At 46.5% G+C, this 17303-nt stretch overlaps 4 protein-coding genes across 4 annotated transcripts; 2 read left to right on the top strand and 2 right to left on the bottom strand.

The window, feature by feature from the left end:
• Positions 1-866: 866 nt before the first annotated feature.
• On the top strand, positions 867-2174 carry MYCGRDRAFT_86279 (uncharacterized protein; the record flags this gene model as incomplete). The annotated part of the gene is made up of 2 exons (XM_003852393.1): positions 867-1767; positions 1840-2174. The coding sequence occupies 2 exons, from the start codon at positions 867-869 to the stop codon at positions 2172-2174; spliced, it is 1236 nt and encodes a 411-aa protein (XP_003852441.1).
• A 635-nt stretch (positions 2175-2809) lies between these two features.
• Positions 2810-5200, top strand: MgSPR2 (subtilase; the record flags this gene model as incomplete). The annotated part of the gene is made up of 1 exon (XM_003852394.1): positions 2810-5200. A coding segment is annotated over one exon (2391 nt), but the record flags the coding sequence as incomplete, so codon positions are not given.
• Positions 5201-5452: 252 nt separating this feature from the next.
• On the bottom strand, positions 5453-6528 carry MYCGRDRAFT_41694 (uncharacterized protein; the record flags this gene model as incomplete). The annotated part of the gene is made up of 3 exons (XM_003852321.1): positions 5453-5614; positions 5669-6137; positions 6194-6528. The coding sequence occupies 3 exons, from the start codon at positions 6526-6528 to the stop codon at positions 5453-5455; spliced, it is 966 nt and encodes a 321-aa protein (XP_003852369.1).
• A 10397-nt stretch (positions 6529-16925) lies between these two features.
• On the bottom strand, positions 16926-17237 carry MYCGRDRAFT_28946 (uncharacterized protein; the record flags this gene model as incomplete). Its single annotated transcript, XM_003852320.1, has 1 exon — positions 16926-17237. A coding segment is annotated over one exon (312 nt), but the record flags the coding sequence as incomplete, so codon positions are not given.
• Positions 17238-17303: the final 66 nt, after the last annotated feature.

The raw sequence follows: 17303 nt of genomic DNA, 5'->3' as shown, positions 1-17303 counted from the left end.
TAAAGAGCAGCACCTGTTAAACGACGATGCACCGGCTACATATAAGCACTAATGCAAGGACAAGAAGGGCTGTAAACACGAGTGTTATAAGGGCCGGTTGCTAAAGGGTAAACGCATAAAGAAGGGCGGCAATCTAACGATGAATTAATACCTCTAAGACATCTTTATCGAGCATATTAAGCTAGCATAGCGGCAATAACGCTTAGCCGGCATTAACATAATCCTCGAGGAAGACAATAACGGCTTATATAGCACGAGGTTAACAGACAACGTAGTGCACCGATACAAGATAGCTCTTAATAACTTTAAGTAGTATGCCAATTTACCGCAGTTACTAGACCTCTCGATTATTAAGAACGTGTGGAGGATACTTAAACAACGAGTTAAAACACACGAACTACAGACTAAGGATAACCTAAAGAAGGCTATACTATATAAATAGCATTACATTAGTTAAGATAAGATTAATAAACTAGTGTTAACGATGCCTTAAAGGATTTATGACTGTTTCTTTAATAACGGCTTGCACACTAGCTTCTAAGTGCTACAAACACCTAGGATTGTGCATACAGCTAGATAAACACATAAACTAAAGCCTTATTTAATTTCATAGCTATTGCCCAGCTGGTAGTAGAGATAATTGCGATTTACCGCAAAAACTTAGTAAGGGATGCAATGCCAAAAGTGCCAAGCCGGGGGTGCGCAATGTTCAAACGCACCAGCCCTCGGGAGCTCTTTCACTATCAAGACAAACACTCCATCGCTCTTCCTTCTTACATCGATCAATCATGGCAGCGACGATGCTTCCGGAGGCTGTCATGCCGAACACAAACGGCGACAACCCACCTCGCGCTCGATGGAAGTACATGGACCGCATCCTCACTCGTGCTGGCGCCTTTACCGATCCGGAAGCTTTCCTCCCCGGAGATGTGCCCATCTCAGCACTGGAGAATGTGCGAGTTCTCGTCATTGGAGCTGGCGGGTTGGGATGTGAGATCTTAAAGAACCTCGCACTATCCGGCTTCCGCAGCATCGATGTCATCGACATGGACACCATCGACGTCTCAAACCTCAATCGACAATTCCTGTTCCGCCAGAGCGATGTGGGAAAGCCCAAGGCGAGCGTGGCCGCCGACTTTGTCATGAAGCGGGTGCCGAGCTGCAAGATCAATGCATATGTTGGGAAGATTCAGGACAAAGATGAGGAGTACTACATGCAGTTCAATCTCGTTGTTTGCGGGTTGGACTCCATCGAAGCACGGCGGTGGATCAATGCTATGCTGGTGGGACTGGTGGATATGGAAAACCCAGACTCTCTCAAGCCGTTGATCGACGGCGGAACAGAAGGATTCAAAGGCCAGTCTCGTGTCATTTTCCCGACAATGTCATCTTGCATTGAGTGCCAGCTGGATATGCACGCTCCCCGAGCGGCAGTACCACTCTGCACACTCGCCACGATCCCTCGTCAACCGCAGCACTGCATCGAATGGGCTCACATCATCAAGTGGGAAGAAGACAGAAAGGAGATCACACTCGACACCGACGACCCGGAACACATCACATGGCTCTACCAAACGGCGTTGAAGCGTGCACAAGAGTACAACATCCAAGGCGTCACCTACAGTATGACACAGGGAGTGGTCAAGAATATCATCCCTGCCATTGCCTCTACCAACGCTATCGTCGCAGCATCTTGCTGTAACGAGGCTTTCAAGATTGCAACTTCATCATCACCGTTCCTGGCCGACCCATCCAAGATTCCAGAGGGTATCGATCCAGAGGAGTACGACCCCAGCGATGAGTTCACACCGGCACCCAACAACTACATGCTCTACACAGGCGACAATGGCGTCTACACCTATACCTTCGGTCACAAGCAGAAGCCGGATTGTCCAGTGTGCGGCAATCTGCCAAAGGATCTGCCTCTTAGTTCCGATGCTACGTTGGGTGACTTGGTCGATAGTTTCGCTGAGCGTCCCGAGGCGCAGCTCAAGAAGCCGAATCTGCGGACGGAAGAGAAGAGTTTGTTCTACTCCACCCCAGATGGCCTTCGTGAGCAGACGGCGCCGAACTTGAAGAGAAAGTTGGGTGAGCTGTTGGAGGATGGCGAGGAGATGGCTGTTAGCGATCCCGCGTTCGACATCAACTTCCGCTACAAGGTGCGGTTCTCATGATGGGAGGTGATCATGAGCGCGAATGGGCATGACGATATCACGAAGTAATGAGCATTGCCGCAATGCAACGGAGCCGGTCGCAACGAGCATGACAGGCCCAAGAGAGTGTCGAGAGGATGGGGCAAGAGACCAGACATACAGAAATGGTATTCCTGACGCAGCGGACGTCCTCATAGAAGCCATAGAAGCGCATGCAATGTACTATAGCTCATAGAAATGGAGTCATTCACGTGAGCACAACCACCTGGCTGGTGTTCTTTTATCTGATAGTGATCGTGAATGTCTTGGCACCTCCCCGGGCCGGCATTTGTAAGTGAAGCCGAAGTTTAAGGGGGCATGTTCTGGCCGAGTGGACCCTGAAGCCACGTCCACATCCATCTGATCCATGCTCAATCTTTCATTGTTGCTTCCTCGCACCAAGACAGCCACTACTCGACTTCCCCTTGGACACTCCTTTCACCGGCGGCGACGAGCTTGATGCATCGACTGTCTTGAAAAACGGCGTCCGAGTCCCGTGTGCGAGCGAACATACCCTCAACCGGAAGAAGCACCCCGCCAGCATGAAATTCTGGGCCTTCGCACCGCTCTTCCTACTGTCGTCGGAGACCATCGCAGCGACATCCAGGCGATTCGGCCGCGACTATGATGCCTACGACTACTATGCCGTTCATATACGATCTGACGGCGATCCCGAACTTTTGTCGCGAGAGCTGGGATTGGAACTCGAGGGACCATTGGGATACCTAGACGACCACTACGTCTTGCGCGCAGCGGAAAAGCGACACGAATACGATCACATTCACACAGCCATTGAAGATCTGAAACGCCGGCGGCGGAAAAGAGAGGCCGGCGCGGAAAAACCACATGTGCTCGATGATGTGCTGCTTGCGAAGAAGCAGGAATTGCACAAGCGATTTCCGTTGGTTAAGCGAGGTCCGGCGGAGCCATTGGAAAACTTGGGCCCGGTTGATCCGCTAGAAGGAGTACAAGACGAAGTGGAGGACTTAATTCAAGAGGCGGAAAGGCTTGGGATGGAAATCGCCGCGAACTTGAGCATTGCGGATCCCATTTACCAAGATCAATGGCATCTACACAATCACCGAGAGCTCGGCCATGATATCAATGTCACTGGTGTATGGCAGTCGGGGATTACAGGGAAAGGAAGCAGGGTCTGCATTGTGGATGATGGGCTGGACATGGACAGCTTGGATCTGAAGGACAATTATTTTGCTAAGGGAAGCTGGGACTACAACGATCCAGGCCCTGATCCCAAACCTCGCTTGTCGGACGACCACCACGGAACACGCTGCGCCGGCGAGATTGCCGCTGCAAGAAACGATATCTGTGGTGTGGGAGTCGCGTACGATGCAAAAGTGTCCGGCGTTCGAATTCTGTCTAAAGCCATATCAGACGTGGATGAAGCCGAGGCGCTTAACTACGGCTATCAGGAAAACCATATCTACTCTTGCTCGTGGGGACCACCGGACAATGGCATGGCCATGGAGGGTCCGAGTGTCTTGATCCGTCGTGCCATGATCAAGGGCATCCAGCAAGGTCGCGGTGGACTTGGGAGTGTGTTCGTCTTTGCTCTTGGAAATGGAGCGGCCAATGACGATAACTGCAATTTCGATGGCTACACGAACAGCATTTACTCGGTTTCTGTTGGTGGGATCGATCGGAAGGGCAAGCACCCTTACTACAGTGAGAAGTGCTCTGCTCAGCTGGTCGTGACGTACTCTTCTGGATCTGGGGACGCCATTCATACGACGGATGTTGGCGAGAACTCGTGCTATGTGAATCACGGTGGTACATCTGCTGCCGGACCTCTCGTGGCTGGAATATTCGCTCTCATGTTGGAGGCCAACCCCAAGCTGAACTGGAGGGACTTTCAATATCTCACTGCCATGACGGCGGTGAAAATTGATCAGGACGCCGAATATCAGATGAACAAAGCACTCGGGAAGGAATTCAGTCACGCATTCGGTTACGGCAAAGCCGACGCCTGGGCTCTGGTCGAAGCTGCGAAGACGTGGAAAAGTGTCAAGCCTCAGGCGTGGTACTTTAGCCCTTGGCTTCACGTCAAGCATGGCATTCCCCAAGGCAACCAGGGCCTTGCCTCCAGCTTCGAGGTCACACCTGACATGCTGAAGACGGCCAATCTGGAACGTCTCGAGCACGTCACGGTAACGATGAACGTCGAGCACACTCGTCGAGGAGATCTTTCCGTGGAGCTTCGCAGCCCTACCGGCATGGTAAGCCACATTGCCACTCACCGTCGCAACGACAACGCCAGAGCAGGATACGTCGACTGGACTTTCATGAGCGTCGCTCACTGGGGCGAGTCAGGCATTGGCAAATGGACCGTCATCGTCAAAGACACGAATGTCAACGAGCACAATGGCAGCTTCATTGACTGGAAGCTCCGGCTCTGGGGCGAATCCATTGATGGCGAGAAGCAAGGTCTCCTCCCGATGCCGACCGAGCACGATGACGATGACCACGATCTCCAGCCACCACAGCAGGCACCTGCTCTCACAACCAGCGTCGCCGTACCCACGGAAACTGGAGCACCCCCAGGGAACCCGACCGACCACATCGACCGCCCTACGAAGCCCAAGCCGACCGCAAGCCCATCACCTACGACTCCAGCCGCGGTACCTTCATCTACATTCTTCCTTCCTCACATCTTCCCGACCTTCGGCGTAAGCCCACGCACGCAAATCTGGATGTACGGTGCGGTCACGATGATCATCATATTCCTCGCCGCGCTCGGCGGATGGTTCTACTACATGCGCCGCAAACGACGATGGATGAACAGTCGAGACGACTATGGCTTCGAGATGGTGGATCGCGAGGATGAAGATGATGAGCAGGCGCCGTTGGCGAGTGGTGGAGCGAGAAAGAAGGGCAAGAGGAGAGCGGGTGAACTGTATGATGCTTTTGCGGAAGGAAGTAGCGATGAGAGTGAGCCTGAGGAGGCGGAAATGTTTGAGTTGGGGAGTGATGGGGAGAGTGAGGATGATGGCGATGATGCAACGGGCGCGAGAGGAGGCAGGTTGGAGAGGTATAGGGACAAAGAGTCACGAGCAGAGGGGTTGGATGTGGATCGGTAGAGTAGGGCTGTGCATTGATATACGATGTTTCTGCCGCTGATTGGCAATGCACGAATGTACATGTTCTTCATTCATAGAGTCTGCTCGTTCTGTTTCGCCAAGTCTCGTTTCGAGCACCCTGTCTACCACTGCGTGACCGCTGTTGGTCTCTATGGAGAGCGGCCTCTACAACTTCGGCTTCGCATTGGTCCTCGGATCTGCCCTGGGACGATTCTTCGTGTCCACCCTTGAGAACCACGGGTATGCGGGCGGATAGTCGCTCTGCATCGACCCCGTGAACTTGGCCGGCCTCTTCTGCATGAATGCATCGACAGCTTCCTGATTGTCCTACGGTACTCATTAGCAACCACAACATTATCACATGTATTTGTCAAGACTTACGGAAGACTCTCTCAAATTCGCCATCACTCTGCTCTCCAACAAATGCGCCTCCTCGGCACTGCCGACGCCTCGGTAGAACATCTCGCGGATCATGAATGTGCTGACGGTGCTCGTCTTCTCTGCCAACAGTTCTGCGACCTCCAATGCCCTTGGTAGAACATCTTGCTGTCTGTCGACCAGCTCCGAGAACAGTCCGTCAAAAGCCTTGTGATTCGCCGGATACACACTACCGGTGATCGCCAGCTGTAAGGCTCGAGACGTGCCGATCAAGCGAGGGAGGAAGAAAGACGAGCACGCTTCGGCGATGACTCCGCGTTGGGAGAAGACGAAGCCGATCTTGGCGCCGGACCAGACGACGCGGATAGTGCAGGGGAGAGTCATGGTGATGCCCACACCGACGGCATGGCCGTTGATGGCAGCGATAGTGGGCTTTGTGCAGGAGTTGATAGCGAGGGAGGCACGGCCACCACTGTTGAAAGGTCAGAGACGAAGGCATCGATCGGCAGCTGACGAGGCAAGACTTACCCATCTCGATGATTCTTCTCCGTTTCATTCTTGCCGTTTCCCGTCAATCTGAACCCTTGCTTAAGATCCTGACCCGGACAGAAGAATTTGCCCTGGCCGGTTAACACGATAGCCTTGACCCGATCGTCGATACTGGCGAGGCCGAAGAAGTGCTCGATCTCATCGGTCATGATGTCGGTGAAGGCATTGTTCTCGGCGGGTCGGTAAAGCGTGCATATCAAGATGGGAGTGGGAGTTGGAGAGTCGGCCGGGTGGTGGGAGATTTTGATTTCGGTGTATGGTGAGTTGGTGTAGGAGGAGGGGAGAGGAGTGGGGATGGGTTGGCCGTTGGACATGATGAGCGACTGTGGGAGGGACTGGATGGAGTGGGAGGGAGGTGAATGTAGTTGGATTGAGAGGGAGGTGAATGTAGTTGGATTGAGATGTTGTATATATTGCTGATCTGGACCGCGGCAAGACACTGTCGGGTGTTCGAGGATGGACTACGGGTGTTTCCCATCGACGAACGAGAAGTGAGGTTGATGTTGGACTTGTGCCGAGGCTCTCCGAAAAGTTGCACAGTGGCCTAGAATTGACATTTGGACAGAACGAAGCTTGCGTCTATTCAATATTTGATGAAGCGCGCTCCTGAATTCCTCCTCGTTACACCAAACTCATGTTCTTTTGCTCTTGGACCTACATCTGCTCCACCACAGAAAAAGTCCCGCGATCGAGGGAGCTTCGAACGAACTCTTCAACTGACCCTGTCCGCGCGCGAAGCGCACGGTTGAGTCTGAACCCAGTACATCCTCTACTTCTCCTACAATCTGCTGCAATGCTCGATCAACTCCCTGAGGAGCTTCTGGAACTGTGCGCGGAATCTTGCAGTCGATTTGCACTGAAGACGCTGCGCCGTCTATGCAAGACGACAAAATCGTCGGCGACCAAACGACTCTTTTCTCAAGTGATCCTCAAGTATGAGCGGGAAAGTGCATTGGGATGCCTCGCCATCATGGACGATCGCAACCTGCGGGAGCTCGTCACAACTGTGACCATTCGAACATCAGAACCTGAAAACCGCGTTGCCGGAGTTTATCGTGACCAGAAAAGGGGAGGTTCCCAACCAGAGTTCGATCAGTGCTGTAAATCACTCGGAAAGTTCGCGAATCTACGCCGTCTCGAGGTTCGACACGATGAGGACTGCGCACAGCCTCCCATGCATCGATGGATGCCGGAGAGCGCCGAGACCATTGAGTTTCGAGATCACGTCTTGAGCAATGTCTTCTTCGGTCTCCGCAGTGTCCTGCATCCCGCGACAAAGTTCGAGGATCTTTCGATCTACAACCTGCAAGACATGTACTTGGAGGACTTGCAGGAAGGCTATGGCTTCAAGCCAATCATGAAACAGCTCAAAAGGCTGGCCTTACATATCGCCACGGAAGACCCAGAGAGAATCTGGCTATTCTGGCCGAACAGACTGCCAGCTGATGCGACTGTACAGCCACGATCAATGGTGCCCATGTTACAAGATTACTTTCTCGAAGATCTTCGCGTACAATGGCTCGATACGACGGCAAGTAGCCTTACCAGCCTTGCACTTTACGCCGACACGTACTGGGGTGTTTATCCCGCCTGTCCTCTTGCGGCTACACACTTTCCGCACCTAACGGAGCTTGCACTAGGTAAGTACACTTTTGCACACGACAAGCAAATGGACTGGGTGTTCAGCCATCGAAAGACCTTGAAGTCTTTGATACTCGACGACTGTCCCATCGTTCACGAATGGTACATGGAAGGTGGCTATGGCGAGTTTCAGCCATTGGTCTTTGACGAGGACATGGCGAGGCCGCAGCGCGAGCATCGGAAATATGAGACCAGGTGGCACGACTACCTTGCCCTCATTAAAGATAACCTGCCAAGCCTCAGGCATTTCGCCATGGGCGAGATTCACTATCCCAGGGACATGAGTGAGCTCGCCATGGCCAAGCGCCACGAACTGGAATCATTCTGCTCGGAACAATGCTATCGGGTCTTCGTCCAAGGAGAGTTCAAAGAGGCATGGTATCACGATGATGGCACTGGCTTACCGCTAGAAGACCAGCCGATGCTATATGATGAATGCGGGCCCGAAGATGGAAGATGGCGACCGGAATATCCGAACTGTTATGAAGAGGATATGAAGGCGCTCAAAGAACTGGTCGACGTGGTTCGTGCGAGGCGGAGACCGAGGGTGTGACTGCGAGTCGCATGGAATGCTTTCAGGAAATGAGGACGACGAGCCGGAGTACTCGCTTTGCCGGATAAGGATGATATGGTGCTTGGTATGCTGATGAGGAAGAGTCCTCGCATGTGGATTTGGTCCTGCTCCGGGCAGCGTGCTACGTTGGGGCACCGAGATGAGAGGAAGAGGCAGGCGAGAACATTCCACACCGCACAAGAACAGTATCAGGCCGTGGTTGTGCCCGGGTTGGGGTTCTTTGCGACAATGCGATGCTCTTGAAAAAGTATTGCTGACGAGACCTGTTCGTACCACCCCCATGTCAGGGCATTGCACTCCACGGCTACCCATTACATCGCACGAGACACAACGGAGAGCGACAAAGCACAGCCATCAGTCATCCTTCGGAAACTCGCATGCTAATGTTGTGATTGGACTTAAGCTGAGTGGAAGAAGACCTCTGATTGGCAGGTATATATTGTTATGCAGAGAGAATCTTAAGTGTGAGATTCTTACTTTAGCTATCTGTGTGTAGGAATGCCTTAGCACTAGTTACGTGCACTTACGTGCACTTTACTAATAGTTAGTCTAATAATCTATAACACTCCCCTATTAGCAGCTGCATTATTACGAGCTGTCTGTTACCTAGATATAGCAGGTATTTACCTACTACGTAGCTAATGCTCGGCTTTAGCTTGTTAAAAAGCATCTTCTTCTATCTTTTTTATTCCTCTACTTTACAATCTATACCTCTTATCTATTTAGCTAATTTATTAGCTAATCTATTATCTATCCCTTACAGCTATTAACAACATAATCTACATTACTAGCTATAGCTTCTAGAAGAAGAGCAGCTTTCTCTGTCCCTAGGAAAACCTTCTAGCAAGTTATCGATAAAGCAAGAGCTGTTAGCAGTAGAGATCTCCTATAGATCTATAAAGATAGTTCTGTAGCATATTAGACTATATATTAACTTATTAAAGGAGAGATAAATAGATACTATAACAGAGTAAATATTAGGGCTTAGGGTCCCTTCTCTTTTGTAGCTTGCTTTAATAGGTTTATAGCTAAGCTTAATAAGGATCTCCTTACTACAGACCTTATTAATATAGTAATAGAGGAGCTGTATAACCTAAGGGAGTAGGCCTTCCTAGTAGAAAACTACCCTAGTCTAACAACTCCTAATCCTTAGGGACTTGTGTTATGCTATAACTAGACTCCTCTTAGCTAAATGTTAGGCTCTAATAAGGTAGAGATAAAGCAGTAGTTAGTAGCATAGCATCCTGTGTATGTTCTTCTTAAAATCCCTTCTTCCCTAATAGAAACTAACATTCTCCTAGGCTTTAAGTTAAGATTCTAGGGGAATTAGCTTAGTCTTTTAGTAGTAGTTTTAGGGGGGCAGGCTGTAGGTTCTAGGACATGCTCTAATGCTTTTAGGTTTTTATAGAAAAGTTTTCCTTTAGCTAGGTGTTTTTCTTATAGTTTCTTAGATGCTTTTGTAGAGGTGTGTAGTTGCCTCCTTTCCTTTATACAGATAAGAATAAAGTAAGTGTTCTAAGTGTTATGCTTCTTAGTTTTGTAATAAATAAAATAGTATAATTCTAGGGAGGGAATCCTTCTTAGGTAGGAATGTAGGTATTAAGGCATAAATTTAAGAGCAATTTCCCTCTTCTTATTAAGGGCTAGTTAGTCTAGTAGTATAATTTCTAACTACAAATTAGAAGGTTACAGGTTCAATTCCTGTATTAGCCTCTCTTATATGTCTATGTTAGCTGCCTAATATAGACACATAAGTATCTTTTTGCTAGATTTATAGATCTATATATTAGAGGATAGTGTTTAGGGATTTTGGTTTTGTTAGACAGTCTGCAAGCTGCATATCTGTCCTTACAAACTCTACCTTAATACTCCCCTTATTATGTTATTCTCTGTAGTAATAGTTCCTAAGAGAGATATGTCTTAATCTTTTGGAGTTAGCATAGTTTTCTACAAGGCTAATAGCTAATTAATTGTCTACTTTAATAAGGATAGTAGAAATGCTTTTAGCCTAGGTAAAGGGCTAGAGCTTATTAATAAGATTCCTTACCTAATTTACTTCTCTTATTGCCTTAGTAAGAGAGAGGTACTCTGCCTTAGTACTAGACAGTACTACTTCTTTCTGTAGTTAAGATCTCTAGATAACTAGGCCTCCTACAATTTTAAAGAGCATTCCTAAGGTAGACCTAGATGTACTAGGATTACTAGCAAAGTTAGAGTCTAAGAATGCTTTAATCTAAATTTGCTCCTTAGTTTTCCTATATATAAGGCACTTGTTAATTGTGCCTGCAATATATCTCTAGATATATTTAGCTGCCTAAACATATAAAGGTCCTAGGTTCTAAAGGAACCTTACATAGTAGTTAATAGCAAAACTAATGTCTAGTCTAGTATAGTTTAACAGATGTTGCAGTTCCCTAATAATCTTGTTAAAGAGATTATAGTCCTCCTTTATTCCCTTATCCTAAAGGGGTTTAAGGAGGGTGTTAAGGGGGTACTTAACACTCTTTGCATTACTAAGACTATGTCCTTAGAGTTTGTCTCTAGAATAGTGTTCCTAAGAGACAGATATAGAGCTATCTTTCCCTTCCTTTAGGTAAAGTCTAAGAAAGACATTAGTATTAACAACCTTAATTGTGTACTTCTGCTCTAATCCCTTAATTAGCTTGTTAATCTTATAGTCTAACTGTCTAAAGATCTAGAAGTTATCTACATAAAGGAGAATAAGGATGCCTTTCCCTTAAAAGAGGCAAGTGTTACTAATAGTTCTTATTAGACTAAGCTTTTAGAGAGTATCTACAGTATCGTAGTGCTAGAGAGCAGCTACCTACTTAAGCCTATACAGTCCTTTCTTAACATGTATAATATACTTGTAGGCATCTTTCTTAAAGAGATAAGCTCCCTCTAGTAGCTTAATAAAGATCTGCTTATCTAGGTTTGGATTTAGGAATGCAGTCTTAATATTAACTTATCTCCTCTTCTAGCTAAAGTTAACTAAGAGGGACAGAAGTATTCTCCCTGTTGTAGCTCTTAGGGTAGGAGCAAAGGTATTAATATAGTTAAGTCCCTTCCTTTATGTAAATCCCCTAGCTGTCTATCTAGCCTTGTACTTCTCTATAGTTCTATTTAGAAGCACCTTAATCTTAAAGACCTATTTCCCTATAAGAGGGACTCTCCCCTTAGGGAGGGTGCTAATAAGTTTCTATTTAAGGCATCCTGTAGACTTAAGTAACTTAGCTTCCTTAATAATAGCTTTCTCCTATTCCTTATAGTTAGATCTAGAGAGAGCTTCCTTAACTGTCTTAGGATTAGACAGATTAGGATTTGTTACTTTAAGTCCTATCTTCTAGATCTTGCTATAGTCTTTTCTTATAATTAATCTTCTACTTCTTAAGAGTCTAAATATGCCTAAGCTTTTAGGACTTGCTTTATTACCTAATTTCTTAGGTCTCTTAGGGCTTCTTCCTACTTTCCTCTTTCCTGTAATATAAATGTCTAGGAAGGGAGTTATAATATAGTCTTAGAGGTCTTCCCTTTTAGGGCAATCCTCTGCTAATGCTTAATGTTGTAGCTATGTTAATAAGGCATTAGCCTGCTTCTAGAATCCCTTAGGACTTCCTTAGAATCCCTTAGGACTTCCTGTTTCCTTAGAAACATACTCCCCCTAAGCTAGCTAGGAGGCTTCTTTATGCTTAGTAGCCTCTAGCTAATTAGGCTTAGACTACTTATATTAGTTATCCTAGGACTGTATATCCTAACCTAATATTTGCTCCCCCTAAGATGTTAAAAGGGAGGCTTAGTTTCTCTCTCTCTATATAGTATTAAACATGTTCTCTACTTCTTAAAGATAAGAAGTAGTAAGAGGTTAGGCATCTTGCCCTTAGGCATCCTAGCCCTAATCTTAATCCTTAGTATAGATAGTATAGACTTCCTGTTCTATAGTAATAGGTTATATTAGTTACAGGAAACTCTCCCCCTAGAAGTCTAGGGCAGTAGGTATTATACTATATACTTTATCCTTATTATGTGTTACATAAGGAGAGGTTACAATCTTATACTAAAACCTAGCAAGGGCAGATAGTTTAAACTTCTAAACTATATAGTTAGTTAAAGTGTTCTCTTAGAATCCTAGATTCTAGTATTTCTCTGCTCTAGGATAGAACTTCTATAAATTAGGTCTCCCCTAATTATGCAGATATACTCTGTATCTAAATCTCCTAACCTTTGTTAGATTAATATATAGAGTTCTAGTATTAAGATCTTAATTAAATTCCTAAAGAGGAATCTTGTTAGTTAACAGGCATACTAGCCTGTTAGTAAGGAAGATTGTATATGCAATTACAAAACTCTAAAGAGGGAGAGGTAGGCTAGAGTTAATTATTATTGCTCTTGCCTTATTAAGGATAACCTTGTTAGATAATTCTGCAATTCTATTCTGCTTAGGAGTATAGGGAGCTAAGAAATCCTATCTTAGTCCCTTATTCTCTGCAAATGTAATTAGATTATTATTATTAAACTCTCCTCCTCTATCTAAGAACTAGATCTTAACTATCTTTTTGTACTAGTTAAATGTCTTAGTAGTCTATTTCTTAATAATTTGTGCAGCTTATAATTTAAGCTTGCAGAAGATAGCCTATCTCCTTCTTAACTTTGCATTAGTAATTATAAGGATATACTTGTATCTAAAGATATCTAGTAGAAAGATTAGTCCTATAATGTTAATGTAGACCTTATCTAATAAGGATTAAGGTATTAGTCTTAGAGTTCTTAATACTACTTTCTATAACCTTGCAAGCTTGCATAGCTTATAGTGCTTAAGTGTAGATATGTTAATCTGCTTAAGTCCTTAGACTTAAGCCTTTGTTATACTAAGAATCTTGTTCCCTACATAGCCTAGTCTCTAGTGCTATCTTGTTATATTAGCCTTAGGTATAGCAAAGGCTAGATAGGACATGTTCCTATTAGTTATAGAAGCAACTTTAGTACTCCCCTTAGGGAGAGAGACAATTGCATTCTAGAGGATTAGAATATTATAAGTAGACTAAACCTTGCCTATCTTCTTGTTATTCCTTAGAATGTATAAAGATAGCCTGTCTAGGTAGACCTTGCACTTTAGCTAGAGAGTCTCTGCTAAGATAAGGTTATAATTAGAGTTAGGAGAGTACAACACATCTTGTAAGGTAATATTTAACTTATTTCCCTTATACTTTATTATAATCCTTACACTTCCTAAGTATGTAACTATACTTTGTCTAATAGCTTAAGAGAACCTAATTAGGGTTTCTAGGGGTTTAAGGTCTAAGAACTAGGACTTGTTGTTAAAGAAGTAGTATAATATACTAGAATCCTAGATAATAGTATTACTCCTTTGTATTCTAGCGGTAGCAATTACTGCTCCTACAAATAAGCTATCTAAATTAGAGCCTAAGCCTATATTAGAAGAGGAGATAGGCTTAATTACTATAGCACCCTTTGCTCCCTTCTTATTATGTCTCTTGCTCTTGTCTTAGGACTTCTTCTTGTCCTTATTAGATCCTCCTTTTCCTTTATATACCTAGGACTTTAGGGCCTTGTTAGGGTACTTCTTAAAGCAGTCTGCATTTGTATAGATATAATAGGTACACTTAGTATACTAATTATTATCTACTGCAGCACCCCTAAATCCTCCTGCTATCCTCTATATCTGTAAAGGAGGTTCCTTAATTAATAAGGTAATTAGCTCTTTAAGAGTTATGTTCTTAATATAATAGGATTGTCTCTAGCTTCTTAGGTATTCTAGATAGTAGAGGCCCTAGATAAAGAACAGCCTAATCTGCTTATTACTAAAGGTAAGATTTAAGACTAGAATGCTCTTAGACCTAGAGTATTGTTCTATTGCAGAGATGTACTTATAATACTACTTTTAGAAGTCCTTATAGTACTTCTAAGTGTTTGTTCCTTAGATCTTAATATTACTAATTCTAAGAATCCTTAGGCTGTTATAAATGTTTATAGTTATAATAGGCCTGTAGGTAGCTATAATAGTATTATATAGTTCCTTAGCTATCTTCTCTGTATCTCTAAAGTTAGGCCTTAGAGATTAGTTAATCCTTTTGCTAACAATCCCGTATGCAATTAGGTTATACTTATGCTAGACTTAGAGAGGAGTTAGTCTTAGTCTACTAGTTAGAATAGGTTCTGTTACTAGAGTGTCCCCTCCTTTTTTTTAGGAGGGAGTTAGAGCCTAGGAGGATAAAGCAGTACTCTTCTTAGTTAGTAGAGAGGGATATCTAACTTTAATTCCTAGCTTTAGTTAGGCAGGGCACTAGGGAATATTATAAAAGACATAGCCTAACACCTCCTTATCTATAAGGGCTGCTTTAAGCATCCTTAACTAGTCTAAGAAGTTACTTCCCTTTCTTAGGACTTTATTCTCCTTCGCAGTCTTAAACTTATTAGCCTGCATTGCAGCTGTTGTTATAACTAGCTCTTTCTCGGCTCGCTAGTTAACTGTCTAAACAGTGTATAGTAAGGTTTTAGTAGCTGCGCTTAGAACAGACAATTCTTCCTTAAGTGTGCAGTAGTTACGCCGGGCTTATAACCTGTTGTAATTAGACTTAAGCTAAGTAGAAGAAGACCTCTAATTAGCAGGTATATATTGTTATGCAGAGAGAATCTTAAGTGTAAGATTCTTACTTCAGCTATCTGTGTGTGGGAATGCCTTGGCACTAGTCACGTGCACTCACGTGCACTTCACTAATAGTTAGTCTGATGATCCACAACAGCTAATACCTTGGACCACAACCTGCACGCCATCGCGAAGACGACAACTTGAGCAACGTGCGATGAACCCTTCGAAGACTCAATCCTCATGCTCGATCAATTGCCCAAAGAACTCCTGGATCTCTGCTTTGAACCATGTGACTTGGCTTCTTTGCGAGCACTCCGCTGCACTAGCAGAAAGGTTTCCCATTCAGCTTCCCGATGGCTCTTTGCGCATGTCACCATCAGGGCAGAAGAAGGCGCGCCAAGAGACCCTTCTCGAGCGCAACTGATCATGCAAAGCGAACACCTACGAGCCTTCGTGACGGGCGTTACGATCTTGACCTCGGATCGCGCATATGGTATCAATTTTTCGAAGAAAGAGAGGCAAGTCTCGCGAAATTTCCAGCGCTGCTGTCTTATGCTAGGCAAGTTTCGAAACTTGCGCCGTATCGAGCTGCGCTTTGATCGCGACTGTGGTCCACCGGATGACCCACGATACGAATTCTCCGAGACGCTCGCTTTTCGAGACCGCGTGTTTCGCATGATTCTGCAGGGACTGGACAACCCAAGCTACCGGGCCACCAGGGTTGACGAACTGTCAATACACAACTTGCAAGACATGAAGATGGAGACCGCGCAGTCCAGACCGGGCTTCAAGACGATGATATCCCAGCTCAAAGCCTTGTCCCTCTCCATTGCTACCGAGCATCCAGGCTTCGGCGTACACCCACATCGGACTCGATCCAACCTGCCCGAGATCCAGAATTTCTTCAACAACACTTTGCCCGTTCAATGGCTTCGGCCATCTCAAAATGGTCTCACCCGTCTCGCGCTCTATGCCGACACATATTGGGGATACTACCCGGCATGCGACCTTCGAGCTCTTCGTTTCCCTTGCCTTACAGATCTGGCACTCGGCTGCTATACGTTCGCTCACGACCATCAGCTGCATTGGATCCTCGAGCATCGCCAGACGCTTCAGTCGCTAAGTCTCGACGACTGCCCGATCATGCACGAAATCTACGTCCCTAAGACATCGAAAGGCTCGGACCCTCTCCCCTTCGACGATGATCGGCCAAGGCTCAAGACTGATGCTTACGTGTGGGAATACAAGGTCAGTAAACGAATGATCACACGAGTGTGTCCTTTCTAACCCCCACCAGACGCGCTGGCACCACTACTTCACGCTCATCAGGACCCAGCTACACAAGCTAATGTCCTTCGCCATTGGCGAGACCGAATTCGACGGTTCCACCGGACGTACTCACGAGATCGCCATGACACATCGCTCGTACCTAGGCGCGACTCTCGCGGAAGGGCGCTACATGAGATTCCACGACGAAGAGTACAAGGTAGCGGAGACGGATCCGCCCGAGGATCTCGTCGTGTACCTGGACTTTGCAGCACACAACGCACATGAGGCCGAACGGTATGAAGAATACGGGGAGTACCCAGATTGCGAAGAGGAGGACCAGAAAGCGCTGGACCAATTGATGGAGGCGGTGCGTAGGAGGGCGAGAAATCACCTTGTAGCTTAATCCGCCGTATCATCAAGTGCGGCGACCATCCAAGCATATCTTATGCCACTCAACCCCTCGACCCACTCGTGCCCGCCATATTCCCACCCGCCGAATGACTCCCCTCACCCGGCGCAATCTTCGGCTGCGCCTTGCCAATCTCCTTGCTCTCCTTACTCACCCCACCCTGCTTCTCCGGACTCTCATGGCTCTCCTGCCGTCCCTGCTGACTCGTCGCCTCCCCCTGCGCCGCAAACCTCTTCAACGTCTTATAATCCACCACATCCAACGCCTTCTCATGACTGGCATGCAAATGCACCTTCGGCACACCCTCCGCTTTCAGCTCCCCATTCTCAAACGCCGCGAAGGCTTCTTTCCAGCGGGAAGCGCAGAGACACCATTTTTGATTGGCGGAGACGCCGGCCGAGGAGAGGTTGTTGCCCTTTTTGGAGGTGAAGTCGAGGAATTCTTGGGACACGGTCGCGGCGATGGAGTGGTTTCCTGAGTCGGAGGAGTCGGTGCGGCAGTAGCCGTCTTTGAAGAAGCCGGTGCCTTTTTGGAAGAAGCCGAGGCGGCCGTTGGCGACTGGGAGGGAGGACTGGTGTTAGATGGATGT

Source organism: Zymoseptoria tritici, chromosome 5 (genome assembly GCF_000219625.1).
Source record: "Zymoseptoria tritici IPO323 chromosome 5, whole genome shotgun sequence".
Lineage (NCBI taxonomy): Eukaryota > Fungi > Ascomycota > Dothideomycetes > Mycosphaerellales > Mycosphaerellaceae > Zymoseptoria > Zymoseptoria tritici.
This window is presented reverse-complemented; position numbering and strand designations above follow the sequence as displayed.